This window comes from Argopecten irradians, unplaced genomic scaffold (assembly GCF_041381155.1).
Source record: "Argopecten irradians isolate NY unplaced genomic scaffold, Ai_NY scaffold_1026, whole genome shotgun sequence".
Classification (NCBI taxonomy): domain Eukaryota; kingdom Metazoa; phylum Mollusca; class Bivalvia; order Pectinida; family Pectinidae; genus Argopecten; species Argopecten irradians.
The window spans coordinates 1-21,009 of record NW_027188493.1 but is presented as its reverse complement, the minus strand read 5'-3'; the positions used below and the strand labels follow the sequence as shown (position 1 = coordinate 21,009).

General features: G+C 37.5%; 2 protein-coding genes and 2 pseudogenes across 3 annotated transcripts; 3 read left to right on the top strand and 1 right to left on the bottom strand.

Moving 5' to 3' along the window:
* Positions 1-7,009: 7,009 nt before the first annotated feature.
* On the top strand, positions 7,010-10,933 carry LOC138313890 (uncharacterized). The gene is made up of 3 exons (XM_069254142.1): positions 7,010-7,584; positions 8,581-8,674; positions 10,659-10,933. The coding sequence occupies exons 1-3, from the start codon at positions 7,054-7,056 to the stop codon at positions 10,682-10,684; spliced, it is 651 nt and encodes a 216-aa protein (XP_069110243.1). The 5' UTR covers positions 7,010-7,053; the 3' UTR covers positions 10,685-10,933.
* Positions 10,934-11,223: 290 nt separating this feature from the next.
* On the top strand, positions 11,224-13,758 carry LOC138313886 (uncharacterized; annotated as a pseudogene).
* A 1,966-nt stretch (positions 13,759-15,724) lies between these two features.
* On the top strand, positions 15,725-17,526 carry LOC138313889 (uncharacterized; annotated as a pseudogene).
* A 2-nt stretch (positions 17,527-17,528) lies between these two features.
* On the bottom strand, positions 17,529-19,829 carry LOC138313888 (ATP-dependent DNA helicase RecQ-like). 2 transcript variants are annotated; one of them, XM_069254140.1, is made up of 4 exons: positions 19,470-19,829; positions 19,339-19,390; positions 18,724-18,883; positions 17,529-18,509 (listed from the first exon to the last, which is right to left on the bottom strand). In XM_069254140.1, exons 1-4 carry the CDS (start codon positions 19,539-19,541, stop codon positions 17,558-17,560), a joined length of 1,236 nt encoding a protein of 411 aa, XP_069110241.1. In that variant the 5' UTR covers positions 19,542-19,829; the 3' UTR covers positions 17,529-17,557. The 2 variants fall into 2 exon arrangements, with proteins under 2 accessions (XP_069110241.1, XP_069110240.1); XM_069254139.1 differs by having other exon boundaries at positions 19,339-19,829.
* Between the last annotated feature and the right edge of the window lie 1,180 nt (positions 19,830-21,009).

Sequence of the window (21,009 nt, the reverse complement as noted above, 5' to 3'; positions counted from 1 at the left end):
TTATCTTTTCTATTCTTCCTAAGTGATTTATCCTTCCTAATGCCTCCCTTGGCAACTTTTGGCCTTGAGGTTGAGCGTTCGCCCGTGTGAGGAAGGCTCTGGGTTCTGTCCCTGGCCGAGACACACCAAAGTCTATAAAAGTGGTAGTTTCTGCTCCTGCTTAGCGCTCAGCAAAAAGGGAGTGGGACGACTGGTTCGCCCGTTGTCAGTATAATGTGACCGGGTGGGGTGTGTTGCTTGGTGTCTTCGGCGGCATGCTCCAGTGATATAGCACTATAAAAGGGCAAAAGTTCCACTATACAAGAAGAAGACACAACATGAATATATACCGCAGTCTCCCAAAACACGCACTCGCACAACATACACGCAACACACCGCATACATGGGAGGCCGTCCTTACATGACCATAGCTGTTAATAGGACGTTAATAAATCAAACAAACAAAAAATCCATTATTGAACACCGATTGTACCTGCTACCCCTATTGAATGATCGTAAAAGGCGACTAAATTTAATATATTATTTTTTCTCTTCCTCCTTACTAACTTTATTCTTCCCAACATCTCCCTTGACACCGCATCAATTTTGGCCTTCTGTTGAGTTCTGTCATCTGCTGAGACATACCAAAATCTATAAAAGTGGTAGTTTCTGCTCTTGCTTAGCGCTCAGCATACAGCGAGTAGTACGACTGTTTCGCCCGCTGTCAGTATCACATGACCGGATGGGGTGTGTTGCTTCGGCAGCATTCGCGTCAGTAATATAAAACTATAAAGGGCAACAGTTCCAATATGCAAGACAAAACAAGCACCTCGCACTACACACACCGCACACATGGGATTCCGTCCTTACATGATCCTGGCAATTAATAGAAACAAACAAAACTTTCGCCGGATGCGCCTTCAGTGCCAACTCCTGTTGATTCTCAAGGTTACACAACCTAGCATGGCGTTCATATAAATATCATAAAATAACTGAGGGCTACTGTAATAGTTGTCGGTGTATAGATGATATCCATTGTGCAAGTATAGCTCCATTAACCGGATCACTACATCATAAGTTGAATCATTCCCGCTAGAGTCCGGCTGTACTCCCTCACGACCAGTTTATATCTCGAGCCGGGTGCAGTATCCATTTACAGAACCAAAAAGTATGTACATCTTTAGTCTATGCTTGATTGGTTTATCCGGGCTATATACTCGAAAATTTCACTTTCCTCTCCATTGTATCATGCCTTCGTTAATAGAGATGTTCCTTCCAGGATTGTAACAATCTTGAATTATATTCAGAATTTCTGTGTAGGCTCTACCTAACTTCTGTAAAGGGGAATAACCATCGAGGCCTCGCTGCATAGCAGTGTTTGTCACATAATGAAAAAATCATATTTGCCATAAATCTATCTCTCGACATGACCGTTCCAAAACGTGATGTACTGTTACCTCGTTTGTGGTCCAATATGCCTGGATGTCGGTCCATCTCACAAGCGGCATAGCTATAACATCCCTAGGAATGCCTTCATCTCCCAAACTGTGGTAGTTACCGACTTCCTCAATCTAGAGTTTTGTGGCATGGTCCTGTTCTCTAAGTAGGAGGCTGCAAACCTATTTGTCTCGAGTGCCATCATTCAGTGACGTCTTCGGTAAAACAAACCTCTGCAAAATGTCCAAATGAAACAGAGTCTTACCTTCCTCCAGAGGATTTGTAACGCCAGCGTTTTCCTACGAAATTCCATTCAGACGGAGGTAGACCACCTTGCTCCTGTTGAACGACTGGGTTAACCCGTGGTGTTCCTGTAGTTGAGCGTTCGTAACCTGTGAGTGAAGGCACTGGGTTCTGTCCCACTGGCCGAACAATACACACCAGTCTCCCAAGCATCTACAACATATGCAACAACACCGCATGGGAGGCGCCGTCCTTACATGAACATAAGCTGTTAAGTAGGACGTAAATTAATCAAACAATACAAACAAACATGCAAAGGGAGGCCATTAGATCAGATTGTCGTAATCAATATCGGAGGTTGAATTAGATGTCACAGTAGACTCGGTCTTTCATATATTATTAGGTGAATTACTTGAATATTTCATTGCATTCTAACGTGAAGATCCTATTTGAAGACACGATTCCAAATGGAAACAGCCTTAGCACTTAAAAATCAGAGGATTGTATAAACGCCTCGCGTTTCCTACGAAATTCCATTCAGAATTAGGTAAAAATCACCACCTTGAACAACGTTTAAGTGTTCATTGAGTTGAGCGTTTGTTGAATAAATGACAAAAACCCGTTGGGTTATACTGGAGGAAGGCACTGGGTCTGTCCCCTGGCCGAAACACACCAAAGTCTATAAAAGTGGTAGTTTCTGCTCCTGCTTAGCGTTCAGCCAAATCGCACCGGTAGAACTTGAGAAGAAGTTCAAAATGTGTTTTCAAGATGGCGTCTGTGGCGGCCATCTTGGATTTCGGATCGACTGAAAAATAAGAACACTTTGTCGGGACCATCTCAGGATCATTTCAGGTAAGTTTCAGCTCAATCCCATTGGTCAAACTTCAGAAGATTAAAATGTGAAAAGTTTACGGACGGTGCACGACGACGGACGAAGCATGATGGCAATAGGTCATCCTGACCCTTCGGGTCAGATGACCTAAAAATCGACCCGTGTACGCAAGCAGACTCTTCACTAAACTGTCTTTTAACTATATTTAACCAAGTCTATTCTTCTGGAAAAAATTCCCGAGTCATGGAAGGAATATACTGTTATACCCCTTCCGAAGCCCGGGAAGGATGCTACTGATGCCAATAACTATCATCCTATCTCACTTGACGAGCTGCATTTGTAAAACTCTTGAACGTATGATATATACTAGATAAGTTTGGTTCCTGGAATCAAACAATATTTTAAGTCCTTTGCAAAGCGGCTTTGGAAACCGCAGAGGAACGGTAGACCATTAAGTTAGACAAGAAACATTTATACGAGAAGCCTTTGCCAAGAAAGAACATCTTGTGGCCGTATTCTGGCCCTGCAGGTAGGGCGTTAGAATTGTGCCTGCTGCCCCTATTGCATGATCGTAAAAGGCGACTAAATTTAGGATCTTATCTTTTCTCTTCTTCCTAAATGACTTTATCTTTCCTAATGCCTCACTTTTGGCCTTGACTTGAGCGTTCGCCCCTGTGAGGAAGGCTCTGGGTTCTGTCCCCTGGCCGAGACACACCAAAGTCTATAAAAGTGGTAGTTTCTGCTCCTGCTTAGCGCTCAGCATACAGGGAGTGGGACGACTGGTTCGCCCGTTGTCAGTATAATGTGACCGAGTGGGGTGTGTTGCTTGGTATCTTTGGCGGCATGCTTCAGTGATATAGCACTATAAAAAGGGCAACAGTTCCACTATACAAGAAGACACAACATGAATATACCGCAGTCTCCCAAAACACGCACCTCGCACAACATACACGCAACACACCGCATACATGGGAGGCCGTCCTTACATGACCATAGCTGTTAATAGGACGTTAATTAATCAAACAAACAAACAAACAAATCCTGACATGGTCCTGACAAAATGTTGTTACATCTCTGGTTGATCCCAAATCGAAGATGGCTACCATTACACGATATCTAATTAATTTCCTATATGATTATTGCCAAGGTAATCAGATGACTGTTAAGGCCCTTGGGCCTCTTGTTTGCACATGCCGTTGCTTCTGTTTGGGGAGATTTTAGGGACAAACATCAATCATCACAAAAACTTGGCTGATTTCGCCCTTGAATGGAAGCCTTGACATTTTTCAAATAAGCACGGTTTTCCACCCTTATTACGTGGCGGCCCGGTGTCCATGGTGATAACAGTTATCGGAGGTGACTTTTACTACCGTCACTAGTGGTTTAGTGAATAGGAGCTCGTTTGAGCTAATTCTTCTTTTTGAGAATCATTACTGTCATTTCTTTTTTTGACCTTTTCTATTTCTTGTAAATCTGTAACTAATGTCAGTAGTCTGAGAAGGATTATCTTCGATTTCCGAAAACAAACGTTTTGAGTTTTTACGAAAAGTACGGTTTTCTTCGTCAGTTTTCTCTACACGATGAACAAATGGGCTTATAAGAGATTTCAGCGCAGCCTTGGTGCTAGGTGTTTGCACATTCAAAATTTTCTCTGTAAGTAACAGTTTGTAAACTTGTGGTAATTTCATTTCCTCCACCTCGCGGGGGCGAATGTGTTTCAGTGCACACTCGTTTATCACATGTTGCATAAACAATTCGTCTTTGAAAATCAAAATCCCTGGATCGAGAGACTCTCAAGTCTTCATTTTGCAGGGTTCGTGGCATGTTTCGAGACTGATGTGAATGATTATGGGGGTCGACTTGCAAATGATGTTGTTACTTTCCTCTCGGACAATCAGAATTGCCCCAGTGAGTGTGCATATTGAGAAAGTGTGCATACTAATCAGCTTCAGTGGGTAGCCACACAGATGTCATCAGCCTATCAGCTGTTAGTATTCGTTCAATCAAGCTGAAAGATATATTTCACTAGACTGAGTCACTTCACCTGTGAAGTACATCGGTCAACCACATAATTTTCGTTAGGTAAACAGTAACTATACGGGTACTTTTGGGTAGAGAAGCGTTGCGCCCGCAGTAATACAATGTACAAAATAAAAGTGACATACAAATTGGATCAATATACATGAAGAAACAATACAATAATTTTTAATCTGTCACACATTTATCAATCACACAACTTCAAGCTGAAGCTGGATAAGCCGACAGGGGACTCAATAAATACCCACGGTGAGTGTCCAGCAGGTAAGGAGCTGCATGGATTAATGCAAACACTTGGCAGCAGTACTGTTGATGTTGCAGCATTTTATCAACACCGAAGTGATACAATTGAAAAAGTCCTGTACAGAACACCTACAAACATTCTACAAACCAAAACACGCACATATAGGTATCCTATTGCTCAAATTTATTTGATTATTCATTATACATGTATATTATGAAGACAATAATGCAATACATGCATAACAAAATGGGTTAAGCCCTAGACTTTTGGTCCATTATTTAGCAACCTACCTTAAGTTTCTCGATAATCTAAATAAAACTTGAAGATTAATGGAGGAATGGACAATCAACATCATTATACTAATTCACACATACACTTAATAATTGCAAGATTGGGATTTTTTTTTGAAAGTCTGAAGGCTTATATTCTTCAACAACTTCTTTTCAAGGCCAAATATCTAATTCTTTAAGTTTAAAATATAAAAAATGTATCCGGGTTACAACTATTCTTGAAACTAATAATTCTGATACATTGAAAAACAAGGATAATTCAACATCTTATTTTGCTTGAAGTAGTTTCATTAGGACCATAACCAATTGGTCTGTAGGATCTCACAATGACCCTTGGTGACACAGCTCATTAACACAGCCATTGTAAAATAACAAAACTGAGCAAAAATCAGAACCCTATATAGTAGTTAATCATTTTATCATTGTTACGAAAATTATCCACTGAAAATTTTCTAAATGACTTGATTTCACACGGTGTAGATGTTGACCATGTACTGGTAGAAGGGTGATACACATCAGTCAATTACCACCTCATATTGAACATCATATGCTGGTTGGAAATAGTCTTGTTCAGGTTTTCTGTCTCTTTTGTCTAGGTCTTTCCTCCATACTGAAAACACTGCTACATTCATCTTTACTTTGAGTATAAAACATGTCCATTATCACATTATGTATATAAAATTGTAACAAATCAAAGAAGTATCTATGGGGTCAGTGGTCACAAGTTCGAACCTATTGCAGGATCGTAAAAGGCGACTAAATTTAGGATCTTATCTTTTCTCTTCTTCCTAACTGACTTTATCTTTCCTAATTCCTCCCTTGGCACCGCCTCACTTTTGGCCTTGAGCTGAGCGTTCGCCCCTGTGAGGAAGGCTCTGGGTTCTGTCCCCTGGCCGAGACACACCAAAGTCTATAAAAGTGGTAGTTTCTGCTCCTGCTTAGCGCTCAGCATACAGGGAGTGGGACGACTGGTTCGCCCGTTGTCAGTATACTGTGACCGGGTGGGGTGTGTTGCTTGGTGTCTTCGGCGGCATGCTTCAGTGATATAGCACTATAAAAAGGGCAACAGTTCCACTATACAAGAAGACACAACATGAATATACCGCAGTCTCCCAAAACACGCACCTCGCACAACATACACGCAACACACCGCATACATGGGAGGCCGTCCTTACATGACCATAGCTGTTAATAGGACGTTAATTAATCAAACAAACAAACAAGTTACCGACCGCTGATCGGTGGTTTTTCTCCAGGTTTGTTTTATAATTTTAACGTCCTATTAACAGCCAGGGTCATGTAAGGACGACCTTCCATGTAAGCAGTATGTAGCGTGTGTGAAGTTTGTTTGATTATTGTAACGTCCTATTAACAGCCAGACCTTTAGTGGCACGAACAAGAAAGACCTGTTTGAACCATTTACGGGAAAGTTCATCATCCATGTAGCCATTAGGAGAGGTTCCAAAAAGTCGATTACCAGGAATTCCTGAAGCATTAACTTACAACTTATTTTGAAAATATGTAATCATTGGTAATTTCACTAGTTTTGTTTACCCCTCTTTAAACATTTTGTTTCTGTTCATAATGGGTTACCACACTTCTGTAAATGTAGAGGGAGTGTTAATGTTCTTCCTAACTGACTTTCATATTTCCTCATGCCTTCCTTGGCACCGCCTCACTTTTGGTCTTGAGTTGAGCGTTAGCACCTATGAGAAAGGCTTTGGTGTAAGTCTATAAAAGTGGTAGTTTTTGCTCCTGCTTTGCGCTCAACATACAGGGAGTGGGACGACTGGTTCGCCCGTTGTCACTATAATTCGACGGGTTGGGCGTTTGAATTGTACCTGCTGCCCCTATTGCATTCGCATGATCGTAAAAGGCGACTAAATTTAAAAACTCCGATGTTATTCATCTACTCCGTACTATCCGATCTTACCTTTTCTACACAAATAAATTTAGGAACCGATCCGAGGATTACCGAAAGTTTATTGACAATGGCAGCCTCCTTGTCTGGGGCAGTGGTTACGCCTCGGAAGAGTAATTGTTGCATATTTTGTGGTGTAAGATTTATAACTTTTGCAGAAGAAGGGAAAATCGTTTTTAAAAAATTCGATACAAAGCTGAAAATTAATGAGGAAAGACGCAAGAATATCGAGGACGCTGTGGAACAGGTGATAGTGGTACAGGGGGAAAATGGTATTTGTAGGAAATGTTTTCGTGCTGTGCAAAAGATTTTGAAGCTTGAGAAGGACGTTTCTGATCTAAGAAATGAATTAATACAGTCAATGAGAACAACAATGAGCATGCCAACGAAACGCATGCTACGTAGCCCTAACGTGGCACTGCCTGTTTCAAAGTCGTTGAAGGCAGGGGAAATCGACGTGAAAGTACGGGTGGTGACGCCAGTCAAGATCGCTCCATTTCGTGAGCTTTCAAACAGCAGTAGACCTACCACTACCAGTGATGTTGGACCCAGTACACATTCCAGGGCACCCGGACGATCACTTGGGCCAGTTTTTAGCAGGGTAGGTCAAGGACGTATATGAGAACCATACTGCATTATGCAACGTAAAAACAAGAACATATTGAAATTTAAGATCGAGCTAGATGTTTGTTTCTATCAAGCATCAAAATATAATACAGTTATCATTAATTTATACACAATTTTTATGTGGAAAACTAGACTGCAACTTTGTTATTATAGTACTATAATCTCAGATTCAATGTTTTTTTGTTTGATTTTTAACGTCCTATCAACAGCTATGGTCATGTAAGGACGGCCGCCCTCCCATGTATGCGGTGTGTTGCGTGTATGTTGTGAGAGGTTAGTGGCGTTTGTCGGGAGACTGCCGGTACTGTTCATGTGTTGTGAACTTCTTGTATAGTGGAACTGATTGCCCTTTTTATAGTGCTATATCACTGAAGCATGCCGCCGAAGACACCAAGCAACACACCCCACCCGGTCACATTATACTGACAACGGGCGCAGAACCAGTCGTCCCACTCCCTTTTTGCTGAGCGCTAAGCAGGAGCAGAAACTACCACTTTTATAGACTTTGGTGTGTATCTGGCCAAGGGGGACAGAAACCCAGAGCCTTCCTCACAGGGGCGGGAACGCTCAACTCAAGGCCAAAAAGTGAGGCTGGTGCCAAGGGAGGCATTAGGAAGGATAAAGTCGGGTAGGATAGAATAGAATAAGATAAGATCCTAAATTTAGTCGCCTTTTACGATCATGCAATAGGTAGGCAGAGTACAATTTCTAAACGACCCTACCTGCAGGGCCACAGATTCAATGTACTATACATGTACTGTGTAGTGTGTATATATATAGTCTGACAGATATAAATCTTATATTAGAGTATTGTATAGTAGTTCTGAATTGAATACAACATACCCCAATACAGCTTATATTTATAATGATAATATTACACCAATGTATACAATATATACATATGTAATAGATATATTGTAGTCATACTAGTTTACTCCTGTTGCAAAGTTCATGTTTTATTTCGAAATAGAATGATGATCAAACCAATAATCCAAGTAAACCTGTGGCCAGTATTGCACAACCGCCAACTAGCCCTTTGCTTGGATCAACAGTGATGCCTTTGGGTAAGAATAAAGACATGTATATATAATACATGTATGCAAGATTTAACAAGTGTACATGTAGCCTATAAATAATTATAATTATAATGAGCCACACAGCTAGATTCACTGTTACTGTACCATGTATATATGATATAAACACATATATATATGACAGCAGTGGTGTATTATACATGTATGTAGATTTGTATATGGTGATACATATTACATATACATGTCAATATCAGTCACATATCTATTTTGATTTCACAATTTCAGCACAAACACAAGAATCAAATAATTAACATTTTCAATCTTTAATTTAGTTCCTGTGCAGATACCAACATTTAAGAAGCTGCCAGGGAAGCCCAAAGCAAAAAAAACATTAGAATTTGAAAGTGCCAAATAGAAAACAAACTTCCAGATTCTGATCCCTGTTGTTACTGAACACAAAACAGAATTTATGGTATAAAATCAGCATGTGTTTCAATGGGTTTTTATTTTAAATTTCAGTTATATTCGTTCAATTGACAAATTCAATTTTATCGTCCTATGGTCAAGTGGGAAATCAATTCCATTTTGGTCTTGCGATTAATCTAATTTGTCGTTGAATAGGACATGATGTTATATAATTTAAATTCTCAGTTGAGTAAAAGTTGATTCAATTACAACTTCAGAATAATAGGAGGATAGACCTTTGACATATGACCTATGTAATTTGGATTTTGTCATGTCAAACAGTTGAAAACAGAAACTTCTTACAAAATTGTACATGTACACAGTTAAATTAAAAACAATCCATCATGGTCAAGATTTTAACCAATTAATCATACATCATTTATACCAAACATACATACACACTTGACAGATTTTTTTTAATAAAGACATAATATTATAAAATAAAATGTTGCAAAAGAGAGAGACTATTATTACAATGTGTATGAAACTGAAAGGACTGTGTACATTTACCGGTTTTATCCCGAGTAGGTAGCGCAGCTACGTTAGATAGATATCGTATTCTACTCAAATTTTACGCCATGAGCGCCTATGTCCCTAAAAAGCGCCCCTTCATCTAGTCTTTTTTGGATTGTAGTGATGTACAGTGTCACTTGTCTCAAAATTAAATGCAGACTGTTGTAATCTATATGAAAACTGTTTTGGTGATAGCATTCTTCCTGTTTTGATTTCTTTGTTGTAAAAATCAAATGGCTTGCAATGATTCGGGATATCAGTCCAAATTTGGTCCTGTAAACTATTAAGCACCCCGCTGTTCAACTTTTTTTATAGTTTACAGTAAGTGGCCTGTGCGCTTATTGTGTTGAATTCAGGTCTTGACCAGGAGTCTTTTTATTTTATTAGACATTGTTAACTACTATGTAGATGGTTTTGATAGCAAATGATAGAAGTATGTCATGCAGCCTGCGTTTATGATTTTACTGCATAATAAAAAGTATGAATTGAAAGGAAATAGAAAAAATCAAAATTTGTGATAATTTATCAGTTATTTCTGTTCTCGAAACCATAAATGTGATAGAATTTGGATTTGTGTATTTGTTATTAGCCTAATATCTGTTAATTTTTCAGTTAACTATAAGCGATACATGGAATGAAAAATGATATCATGTATATAGCGTACACAAAGTACATGCACATGTATAAATATTAGGTCACTTTTGCTTCATGTACATAACCTATATGTGCTACACATTGTATATAATGTACAAGACATATGTTTCCAGACTGGTAAGAGGTTGTGTTTTTGTTGTTATAGTTTAGTATCTCTCACTTTCACTGAGATATGTGATAACTTGTATCAGTGTAATATCCGCAGCAGAATTTCCTAAAACTACTGTATCTTATGACTCGAAAAACCCTGACTGTTCCTTAAACCAATTTCAAATATCCTGTAACATAATCAAATTGAACATGATGATACAGTATCTTAGGAAAGTGAGGGATGTTAATTAATTGTTTTAAATTGCTTGCTATAGCTTTAGTTTATTTTCAGGAATGCTGTTTCTCATTTTGAAATGATACATTTAATGTAAAGTGCACATCACATGGTAAGTTATACAACTTAAATTGAATGCAATTGAGTGATATTAATTTTACAGTTTACACATAATTTATATTGGCTACATATTCATATTTTATATATACCTAGTTACAGTTACAGGAGCAGTTTGCATATAATGTCACATCCAATATTTCACTACAGGAAAAATCATCTGTCCCTCTTAGATATTGTATATATTTATAATTATAAGGCCATCAAATGAACCTCATGGATCTATCAAAATTAAATACTAATTATATTTCAATTGCAATGTAATTTACATTTGATGTTCGGGGGATTACAAATGGGTTCTACCGTCACCCCTTGATGAAAACTTATGCTTTTCTTTCCGTCCGTGACTATTTAATGGTTTCCGGAGGTAACTCTAAAACCATGGTCACTGATGAAGCTCATCAGAAAATATGCAAAGCTTTAGTTCGTGGTGCAAATTTTGCTATTTTTCATGTTTTCATTGTCAGTGATAAATTTTTGCATGCAAACTGGAATAATTGGGAAAATGTACACAACTATCCAAAAGAGGATCAGGGTCAGCGCATCCAAAAAAAAACTAGAAGAGATATTTCCATTGGGAAATGCTTCATGAAGAACTACATTGGCCCGGCGCTCCTTTCAGGTCTAGTAGTGACTGCTATAGTTTGGATTTCACCAAGTACTTTTTTCCAAGCCATGGACCACACCTTGCTGAAAAGGCATTGATTTCATGGTGAAGTCAAGAAATGTTTCCTTGAGCACAACTCTATGTGTGGATTTCATCTGAAACTCATAGTGGATTGTACACAATGGTATAAATTACTTTTTTCCAACCATTTTTACAAAACTTTCTTCGAAAGATAAACAAAATCTTCTATTTAACTATACTAAAAGAAGTAATCCTTTGAAAAGTATTTTGAATATTTTTAAGTTTAGTTAATATTGAAACTGAAATAATTTGTTCACCCAAAAAACGGTTCTATCATATGAAGTACGGCTACACCACATTTTTCTTTTTTGGTCTATTTATGGTTTTATAGCTATTTTTAAGGTTTTCATTTTTTTTTTTTTCAGAACATTGAGAAACATTGCTGAAAATTGGCAGTGTTTTCCCATGACTGTGCAAAGAAAATTGACAAACTGGAAAACACAACTTGGATGCAGAAATATTTGATAAACCGTGAATCATGGGCTAATGGATGATCGACCACTTATCAGCTTATCGGGGATAACTGGGTTTTCAACATTCTACCTTCTTTTTCTGACAGAAAAACATTGTCATTGCAAAATTTTTCAATGTATATGCAAATTGTTGACAGGGTTAACTTATGACCCAGAGATTGTTGATCATCATGCTCAGAGACTTGTTGACAATGGTAGAAATTATTCCATCAGTCGAGGAACAACAACACAGCTCATGAACTTTTGAATTTTTTAGGTCTGCTTTCAATTGTTTCTACTTCAGTCCATACAGAAACACCCTGATGATGCAGCAGGCTGTTAGGACATGTGTATCCAAAGCACCTTGAGCACCATTATTCAGAACATGCTGGTGTAAAAACTGCAGGTATTAATATCATAACATTTTGTTTAGTGGGGCTTAGTGATAGGGGTGATAAACTTTTGTAAATAAATTAAGATCTAAAATAATGGTTGAAATTCTATCAATAACAAATTGTATGTTTCCCATGTAACTATGATATTCAGTTGTGCTCACCAGTGAATTCTTTCACTGGTTATGTAACAATATTATTATAATACTTTCCCACCTAATGGAAATGTTAAGAAATTACACATGTATTAGCTGCGCATGCAAGTTTAGAGTATGTGAATCAACTAGTTTAAAATGCTAAATTGATTTATTGATTCATAACAATTGTTTCTTTACTATAGCCCACCTTATGCCAGACTCATGAATGGGTTGCTGAACTTGAGAAATCCACACTGTAATTCCAGAAATATTGTTTGGAACAGAGATGCTCTGTCGAACGTTTTGAATTAATATCTATACAACAGCTTGATAATTTAAAAAAAAAATGCAATTGCAGTTTCAGCTTGGCCTATTTTGATACCAACGAAAATAAGACTCAGGAACTCATCAGGCTACTGTAAGGAAATGTCACAGAAATATGTACCACACAGGGATGGAGAAATCGTTGAACCGGTTTTCTTTGGTGGTAGTAGAATTATAACAGTCTTTATTTCCTATTCAGCATGGATTACTTTCAAAGTGGTATGGGTAGTTAGTGTGAATTACAAACTGTCTGGATGGTATTTAATTTTGATACATATGAATTTGTTTTACAATCTTATACAAGTTTGATGACAGTTCATTTATTAAATAAAGTCAGAAATCTGAACCCAAAAACGTTATGTGTAAAATTTGATATTTCCTTAATCAAAGTCTTATTTTCTAAAGGTGGGACCGTGATTGACGGATGAAGAATACAATCCGCTCAACAGGCAATGGCAAATAGCGGACACACCGTCTGAAAGATTGGAGGGATTTATATCAAAAATCGAAGACTTCCACCGTCTGTTGAAACTTCAATGGAGGATATAACAATTAAATTGGAAAATATGAACTATAATTACATCGCATCTCTTTAATGCGACGAATAAATGATGGGGCCATTAAGATTCCATGTATGTACACTGTTCAGCTAATATTCCATAACTAGATAAGAAATACTCATAACCATTCATGCATTACGCAAATTTAATAGGAATCAATCTTATCAAAAAAACATTGTCATTGACAGGCAAAGAACTTCAAACCAAAAAGGAAACATGCAATTGCACTTTGACAAAACATTGTATCTGGTAACTTTGCAGGTACCCAGAGAATGTTGATCATCAACTGAAGGGAAAAAACTTGATGTTGCAATTAGATTTTATTCCATCTGTCGAAGGATTCTTCAAACAACAGCTTGATGAAGGAACAAATGGGTGCTTCATTGTTTCTACATCGGTCATACAGAACCACCCGAAGATGCTAGCAACCGTTAGAACAAAGTGTATTCCAAAGCACGAGCACCATTATTCACCTATGCTGGTCTAAAAACAAGCAGGTAACACCAAATCATAACACTGACCGTGAATTGGTTGGGTGAATGTCCAAGGTGGAAAAAACTTTTTCCTTAGATGAATATTTAAAATGTTGAACAGAAACAGCTATAAAAACAAATTGCATGTTCATTAATTAAACAAAAAACAGCAGTGAACTTCAGCATTCTAAGGAATACCCCCACCTAGATAAATTTTGATAAATTTCTCACAATGATGATTATTGAATAATTAATTACAAATAAAGAAAATGAAAAGGTTTTCATCATTTTGGGGTACCATCAACTTTCAAAACTGATGTTCAAATTGATTTATAGGATTTGCCACAATTGATGTTTGACAGAGAAACCTAACAGGCCCTACAGTGCAAGGATCTGGTTGCAGAAAGGAACCCTTTCAACAGTAATTTGGGGATTATTCAACAATGATTCATCGACATTTTAGTAGTTTTCCATCACGTCTGAGCCAGATCTACATATCTGAAAACGATCCATAGTTTTATGAAGTATGCTGTACTTGAGACATGCACTGATATTTATAATTCTCAGTGAAATGAACTTTGATGAAAGATTTTGTGATGAAATCGATGTTTTGCGTAATAATCAACAGAGTCTATGATAAAAAACCTTGCTCTCCACTGTTTTTTGATACAATAAAAAAGTGCTGATTTTTTATCCTTTTCCATCATATACATAGGAGCTGTTATAGATATAATACCTGCAGCAAGGTATTTAATTCTTTTAAAAAAGTATTGTTTTAAATCTTTTTTCATGTTCTTTAAGAAATATAGAAAATTTTTTTCCTAACAGCATGCTAATATTAAATTAATAGTAAATGTGAATTACAAAAAACCTGAATATATATGATTTGATACATATTACCTTTTTTAAAGGCATGATTTGATGCTCCATTAACCACTGATTTGACTCAGAAATTATAACCAAAAAACTTTGTGAAATTGATATTTATTATGATCAAAAATGAATTTCTTTAGCAGTGATTGACGGATGAAAGATTTCATGATATCACATGTACATTTTTATTAGAGCAAAATTCATAAAAACACCGTCAGATAAAACTGTCATAAAATTTATATCAAAAATTACGAAATATAATGCACATCACAAGTCTATTGTTTGTAATGAACTTATGTGCACATAGCCATTTACAGCATATACAACAATCTGTACCAAATGTATACGAGAAAATGATAAGACAGGGCACAAATTTCACAGGTTTTTGTCATGCGATTTTATTCAAGACAAAGATAGCAATTTTCAAGAATGTGATAATATTGTTTAATAAGAAATATCATAAAACCATTTTTTTTTTAAATAGGCAAAAATTAGACCAATAAATTGACATACATATACTATAGCATGTCATATTGCTTGGTACGGCTTGATACTTCAGTAAATGTTCACAGAACATGCGTAACCACCAAAGGGAAACGTGTGCAATTCTGACAGTTATTGAAATTCAGGGATATTGTTTTTCTCTGCAATAAAACTGCATTGTTCTTTTTTCTTAGGCAATCCAAAATTTAAACAGTACAAGAGCAAGTTGATGGAGATTGCTGTACGGCAATTTTCAAAACATGGTCAGATGCTACATAAAATTTTGAAAACAATGTCAATACAATAATAGCGTACTTTAGTATAAAAATCAAAATGGCTTTTTCGACAAGGGACCGATCATGACAAATTTGTGCAGGAACTAGGGTCAAGTTGAGGAACCTAAGTGAGATATGTCAGCAATCCTGATCATCCATGACGAATTACTGGATTGCAAACCTTTCTGGAAGATGGAAAAAGTGATGCGGTAACAAGTGCTTCTATGACAAAACCAATGGTTTGTTGGACAAGGGAATGCTCATGTTGACAGGAAAGAACAGAGATAGTTGTGCAATCCTGATCAAACCAAAAAGGAATTACAAAGATTGAAACCACTTGTAAGGAAGAATGGACGCGTTCAAGTGCACTTCTGTGACAAACATCCGTATGACTTATGTTGGAAAAAGGCTCATGAACTTAAAGAAACATGGTGTTAGTACCGTTAGTCCCAAAAGCTAAGGCAAAAACCAAAAAGGGGAAAGGAAATACAAAGATAGCTGCACGAGTACAATAGTGTGAAAGTGTCATTCTGACACCCAAAATCCTTACAGGGTCACGTCGTTCTGCAAAGTAGGAGAACTCCTTCCAATCTACAACCGTACAAACAAAGTAAAGTATTCCATCGGCTCCAAACAAACTTATCTTCTCTAACAACAGAGACACTTCCCGAACACCAAAGAAAACGAACTGACCGTGAGAATCGGTTTGTGAATGTCCAAGGTGGAAAAAACAACAACATTTCCTTAGATGAATATTTAGAAATGTTGAACAGAGACAGCAAAATTGCATGTTCAGGACACCAAAACAAAAAACAGCATACTTCAGCATTCTAAGGAATACCCCCACCTGATAAATTTCTCACACTATTTTGAAGACATTACCCAAATAAAGAAAAGAAAAGGTTTTCATCATTTACCATCTTACAAAACTGATGTTCAAAAAATTCTAAAGGACTTTGCTGAGCAAGATGTATTGACAGAGAAACCTAACAGGCACCTACAGTGCAAGGATCTGGTTGCAGAAAGGAACCCTTTCAACAGTGCATTTCGGGGACTATCAACAATGATTCATCGACATCAACCAGTAGTTCCCTATCATCGTCTGAGAGATCCACATATCTGAAGGATCCATAGTTATATGAAGCTATACACGACTGTACTTATGACATGCACTGATATTTATAATACAGTGATCACTCAAGTGAATATGAACTTGTGATAAAGATTTTGTTTGAAATGATGTTACGGTATGCGAAATAAATCCCAGAGTCTATGATAAATACCTCAGACTCTCCACTGTTTTACAGGATAAAATTGCTGATTTTTTAAAGGTTTCCTTTTCCGTCATATAGGAGGCAACTGTTATAGATATATACCTGCAGCATAATTCTTTTTTAAAAGTATTGTTAAAGACTTTTTTCATGTCTTTTGAAATATTGAAAAGAGCTAACTGCTAATATTATGCCAGGCATTAATAGTAAATGATCAAAAAACCTGCAATATATATGATCTTGGCTTCATTACCTTTCAAAAGTTTCATGATTTAGCAAAGAAAGTAATTATATATGTACTTTCTAGTAACACTGACCATTGACAAATTATACCAAAAATTGAACTGTCATCATGATGATGATTCAAAAATGAATTTCTTTAGCAGTGATGACTTGGACAGTGACTTGGACAGTTTCATGATGTCACATGTACATTTTTATTAGAGCTTTCATAGTAAACAGTTTGCAACTGTCATAAAATTTAGTTTTCGAAATATAATGCACATCACTAAGTCTATTGTTTGTAATGTCAGCTTGTGCACATAGCCATCTTACAGCATACACTTCCTTCTGTGACCAAATGTATGTACGAGAAAATGTTAAGACACAAATTTCACAGGTTTTTGTCTTATTTTATTCCAAGAATAGCAACAAGAAGTGATAATCAAATAATTAAAAAAAAAAAAATTCTTCAAAAATTAGACCAATAAACTTGAAAAGAACAGGCTGCTTTTATGGACATTTTACAGATATGGTGTATAAGAAGCTTTTAAATTGTGTGTCTTTAAGATTTGCTATCAATGTTAGATATGAATATGATATATCACATATACACGCACATGGAAGTATGACCATGTAATAAAACTTAACAAAAACTGAACAGTTTGTACACTTCCTTTTTAATTTTATTTTCAGTCATTTGCGGTGTCTGCCATGAGCAATTCTTCTTCAAACTCATAGTCTGACAAATCATATGGCTCGGTATTCCCATCACTGTCGTTTTCAAGTTCACTTTGAGTACAACTAAACAGTTTTTCTAACAACAATGACTCACATTCCCCACAGCTACACTTCAGTGTACAAAAGTCACAACATGTGTGAAGTCCCGACTCTTTATTCTTAATGTCTGTTAACTCCTTGGGATTAAGGAAATTGCCTAGTAATTGTACTCTGCGACAGTCAGTGGATTTAACAAGAGATTTTACTTCAAATCCTAGCTGTCCTAGATGATAGGAATGGTACAATATAAGAGCCACTGATGGGCTATTGTCTCTACCAATCCTACCAATCTGTTGAATTAAATCAACAAGATTGGTAGGAGGTCCAAATAGAACCACACTTTGGCAGTCTTTCACATCGATCCCCATTCCCAGAGCACTACTTGATACCACTAGCCGGAGAGGAGAGCCACTTTCTACCTTAAGTTCTGTAATAATTTTGTCTTTCTTAACTTCCGGTGTCTCCGAGTGGAACATTTCAACTAAACTGGCACACTCTGGGATTTCAGTTGTTAAGTAGGAATATATTTTAGACACGTCTTTAATTGAAACACAATATACAATAGTTCGCGGAAAATGTTCTCTTTTGGAAGATAGTCCTTCTGCTAACCAGTACATAGCCATTTCAGTATTGCTTGGAACCTTAAACACTGATATTTTAATGTTTGGTTTGTTTGGAGACATTATTATTTCAATTGTATCATCTTTCATCTCCAGTACTTTCATAACACGTTTTTTTATCTTAACAGTACATGTTGCACTCAATGCCAATACAGTTGCGGCTGGAAATAAGGATCTTAATTCCCCAACACTGGCGAACCACTTCCGGAAAGCCCGTTTCTGTGTCCCATCGTCATCATCTCCCCTGAAAAGATTAAGTCATAAGTTTCAGTACATGTGTACTACACTTTGCAAAATATGCACATGTAATGACAGGTGTGACCTCATGCATAACGACTCACGAATACATATAGAGCACACACGTGCATACCTGACGTACAAATATGTATCATTTGTCTACATAATGAAAGGGTGATTTTCATATTGGTTTTTTTTTTTAATATACATGTACAACTTACCAAGTCGCAATGGTGTGGAACTCGTCAACAACTATTGCTGAAACATTCAGCTTCTGAATGTTGGCTCTCCACACTGAGTCACCAACAAAAGCCTCTGGTGATCCATATATCAAATCTATTTCACCATTCCTAATTTTGGTGTCTTCCTCTGGACTAGAACCTGAAAAATTGAAATAGATGGTATATAGATTTTATCTAGCTGATCTTCTTGAAGTCTAGGACACTCCATTATCTGATGCCCTTTTTTGATACAAATTTGTAAAACAATTTTATCCATTTTCATTTCACAGAATCCTGCATTAATACAGGACTGTTACTCAAAGGCGGGACTATCCAGTATCCTGTTTATACGGGAGTGTCCCCAACCTGTTTAATTACATATCAAGCATACCAATCCAAATCTTTGAAAGATTATATGCACGTTGCTCACGTTTTGACAACCGATCGAACGGGTGCTGCATCGGGTTCATGTAGCTTAAATTGTCTCCGTAAATCACCCAAGGCTCATGCATGATCAGATTCAGATTATTTTCTGCGAAAGTACGAGATTCCGATAGCGTTGGTGTAATGATCATATAATTACATTTATATTAACTACATTTTATACATACATACCTATGTAAGCTGCTGTTATGCCATTGACATTGGACAGTTTCCCCACTTGGTCCTGCATCAGAGATATCAACGGACACACCACAATCACTTTTGAAGTTTCGTTACACAACATGCGCTCCACGGGTATATACATTTGAAATGGAAGCGACTTTCCAAAACCAGTTGGCAAAACTGCCACACAATCCCTTTTGTCGACGAGGCATCGTAATACTTGTATTTGTTCGTCTTTGAGCTTAATATTTTCTCCGAATAATGGAACAACTTTTGCAATCGCATCAGATAATGTTTTCGTCGCCATTTTGATGTAGAGGTCTAAGCGTGAAAGAACGACTAATCTGATTGGTCCGTTGGGACAGATTTCCCGAAAGATGATTGGTTAGTTTTTTTCTAATTTATGCGGGAAATTTGAACCTTGACGTGACCCCTATAGGGATGTGGTTAGATGTTCATACGGAGTATACGGAGTAGATAATGAACATCGAATTTTAATTAGATTGGGTAGCTCTGTCACCTGACATCCTGTCTTTAGCAGCCAACCCCTTCTCAAACCCAGTTTCACCCACATTGTATATCTGGCTGGGTTCATTGCCAAGATCTGTTTTGATTAACACATAAATACATACCACTTTTGTGTATTGTTTGTTTGTTTGTTATTGATTATTAACGTCCTATTAACAGCTATGGTCATGTAAGGACGGCCTCCCATTGTATGCGGTGTGTTGCGTGTAAATTGTGCGAGGTGAGTGTACTGGGAGACTGCGGTATGTTCGTGTTGTGTCTTCTTGTATAGTGGAACTGTTTGCCCTTTTTATAGTGCTATATCACTGAAGCATGCCGCCGAAGACACCAAGCAACACACCCCACCCGGTCACATTATACTGACAACGGGCGAACCAGTCGTCCCACTCCCTGTATGCTGAACGCTAAGCAGAGAGCAGAAACTACCACTTTTATAGACTTTGGTGTGTCTCGGCCAGGGGACAGAACCCAGAGCCTTCCTCACAGGGGCGAACGCTCAACTCAAGCCAAAAGTGAGGCGGTGCCAAGGGAGGCATTAGGAAAGATAAAAGTCAGTTTTAGGAAGAATAGAAACGATTGAAGATCTCTAAATTTAATCGCCTTTTACGATCATGCAATTAGGGGCAGCAGGTACAATTCTAACGCCCTACCTGCAGGTGTACGTCTTTGACGTTCCATCAGCTCGCAAAGCGACAAGGCTGGTGTTTGGGAAAATGGCTGTAAACAGAACACGATTTGACAACTTTGCGAGGAAACACTAACAAAGTTGGTAAACGAAAGAGACCGTGCAAATACCCAACAGGTTATCAACCCTGCGGCCAGCCATTGTTCGTTAAACACCGAGTACGTGTACTTCCGGTAGGCGAGGTGTGTATCCAATTTCTGGAAAACGGAATCGGTCCGAGCATGTATCGTGATACACCACCAAACAGGACCGTATCGATACGTGTTATCGCGGAATCTTCGAACATGCGGGTACGCTGCATCGATATATCGTTAGAAGGCCCTACCCGATACACTAAAAAATCCATGATTACAATCAGGTATGTGAATTGCAAAAGCACTTTTATAAAAAGAAGTAGCGATGAGTATATTCATAAAGCGCCGACGCAGATTAAGAAAGAAAAGCAATGAAATGTTCAAGTCGGTGTT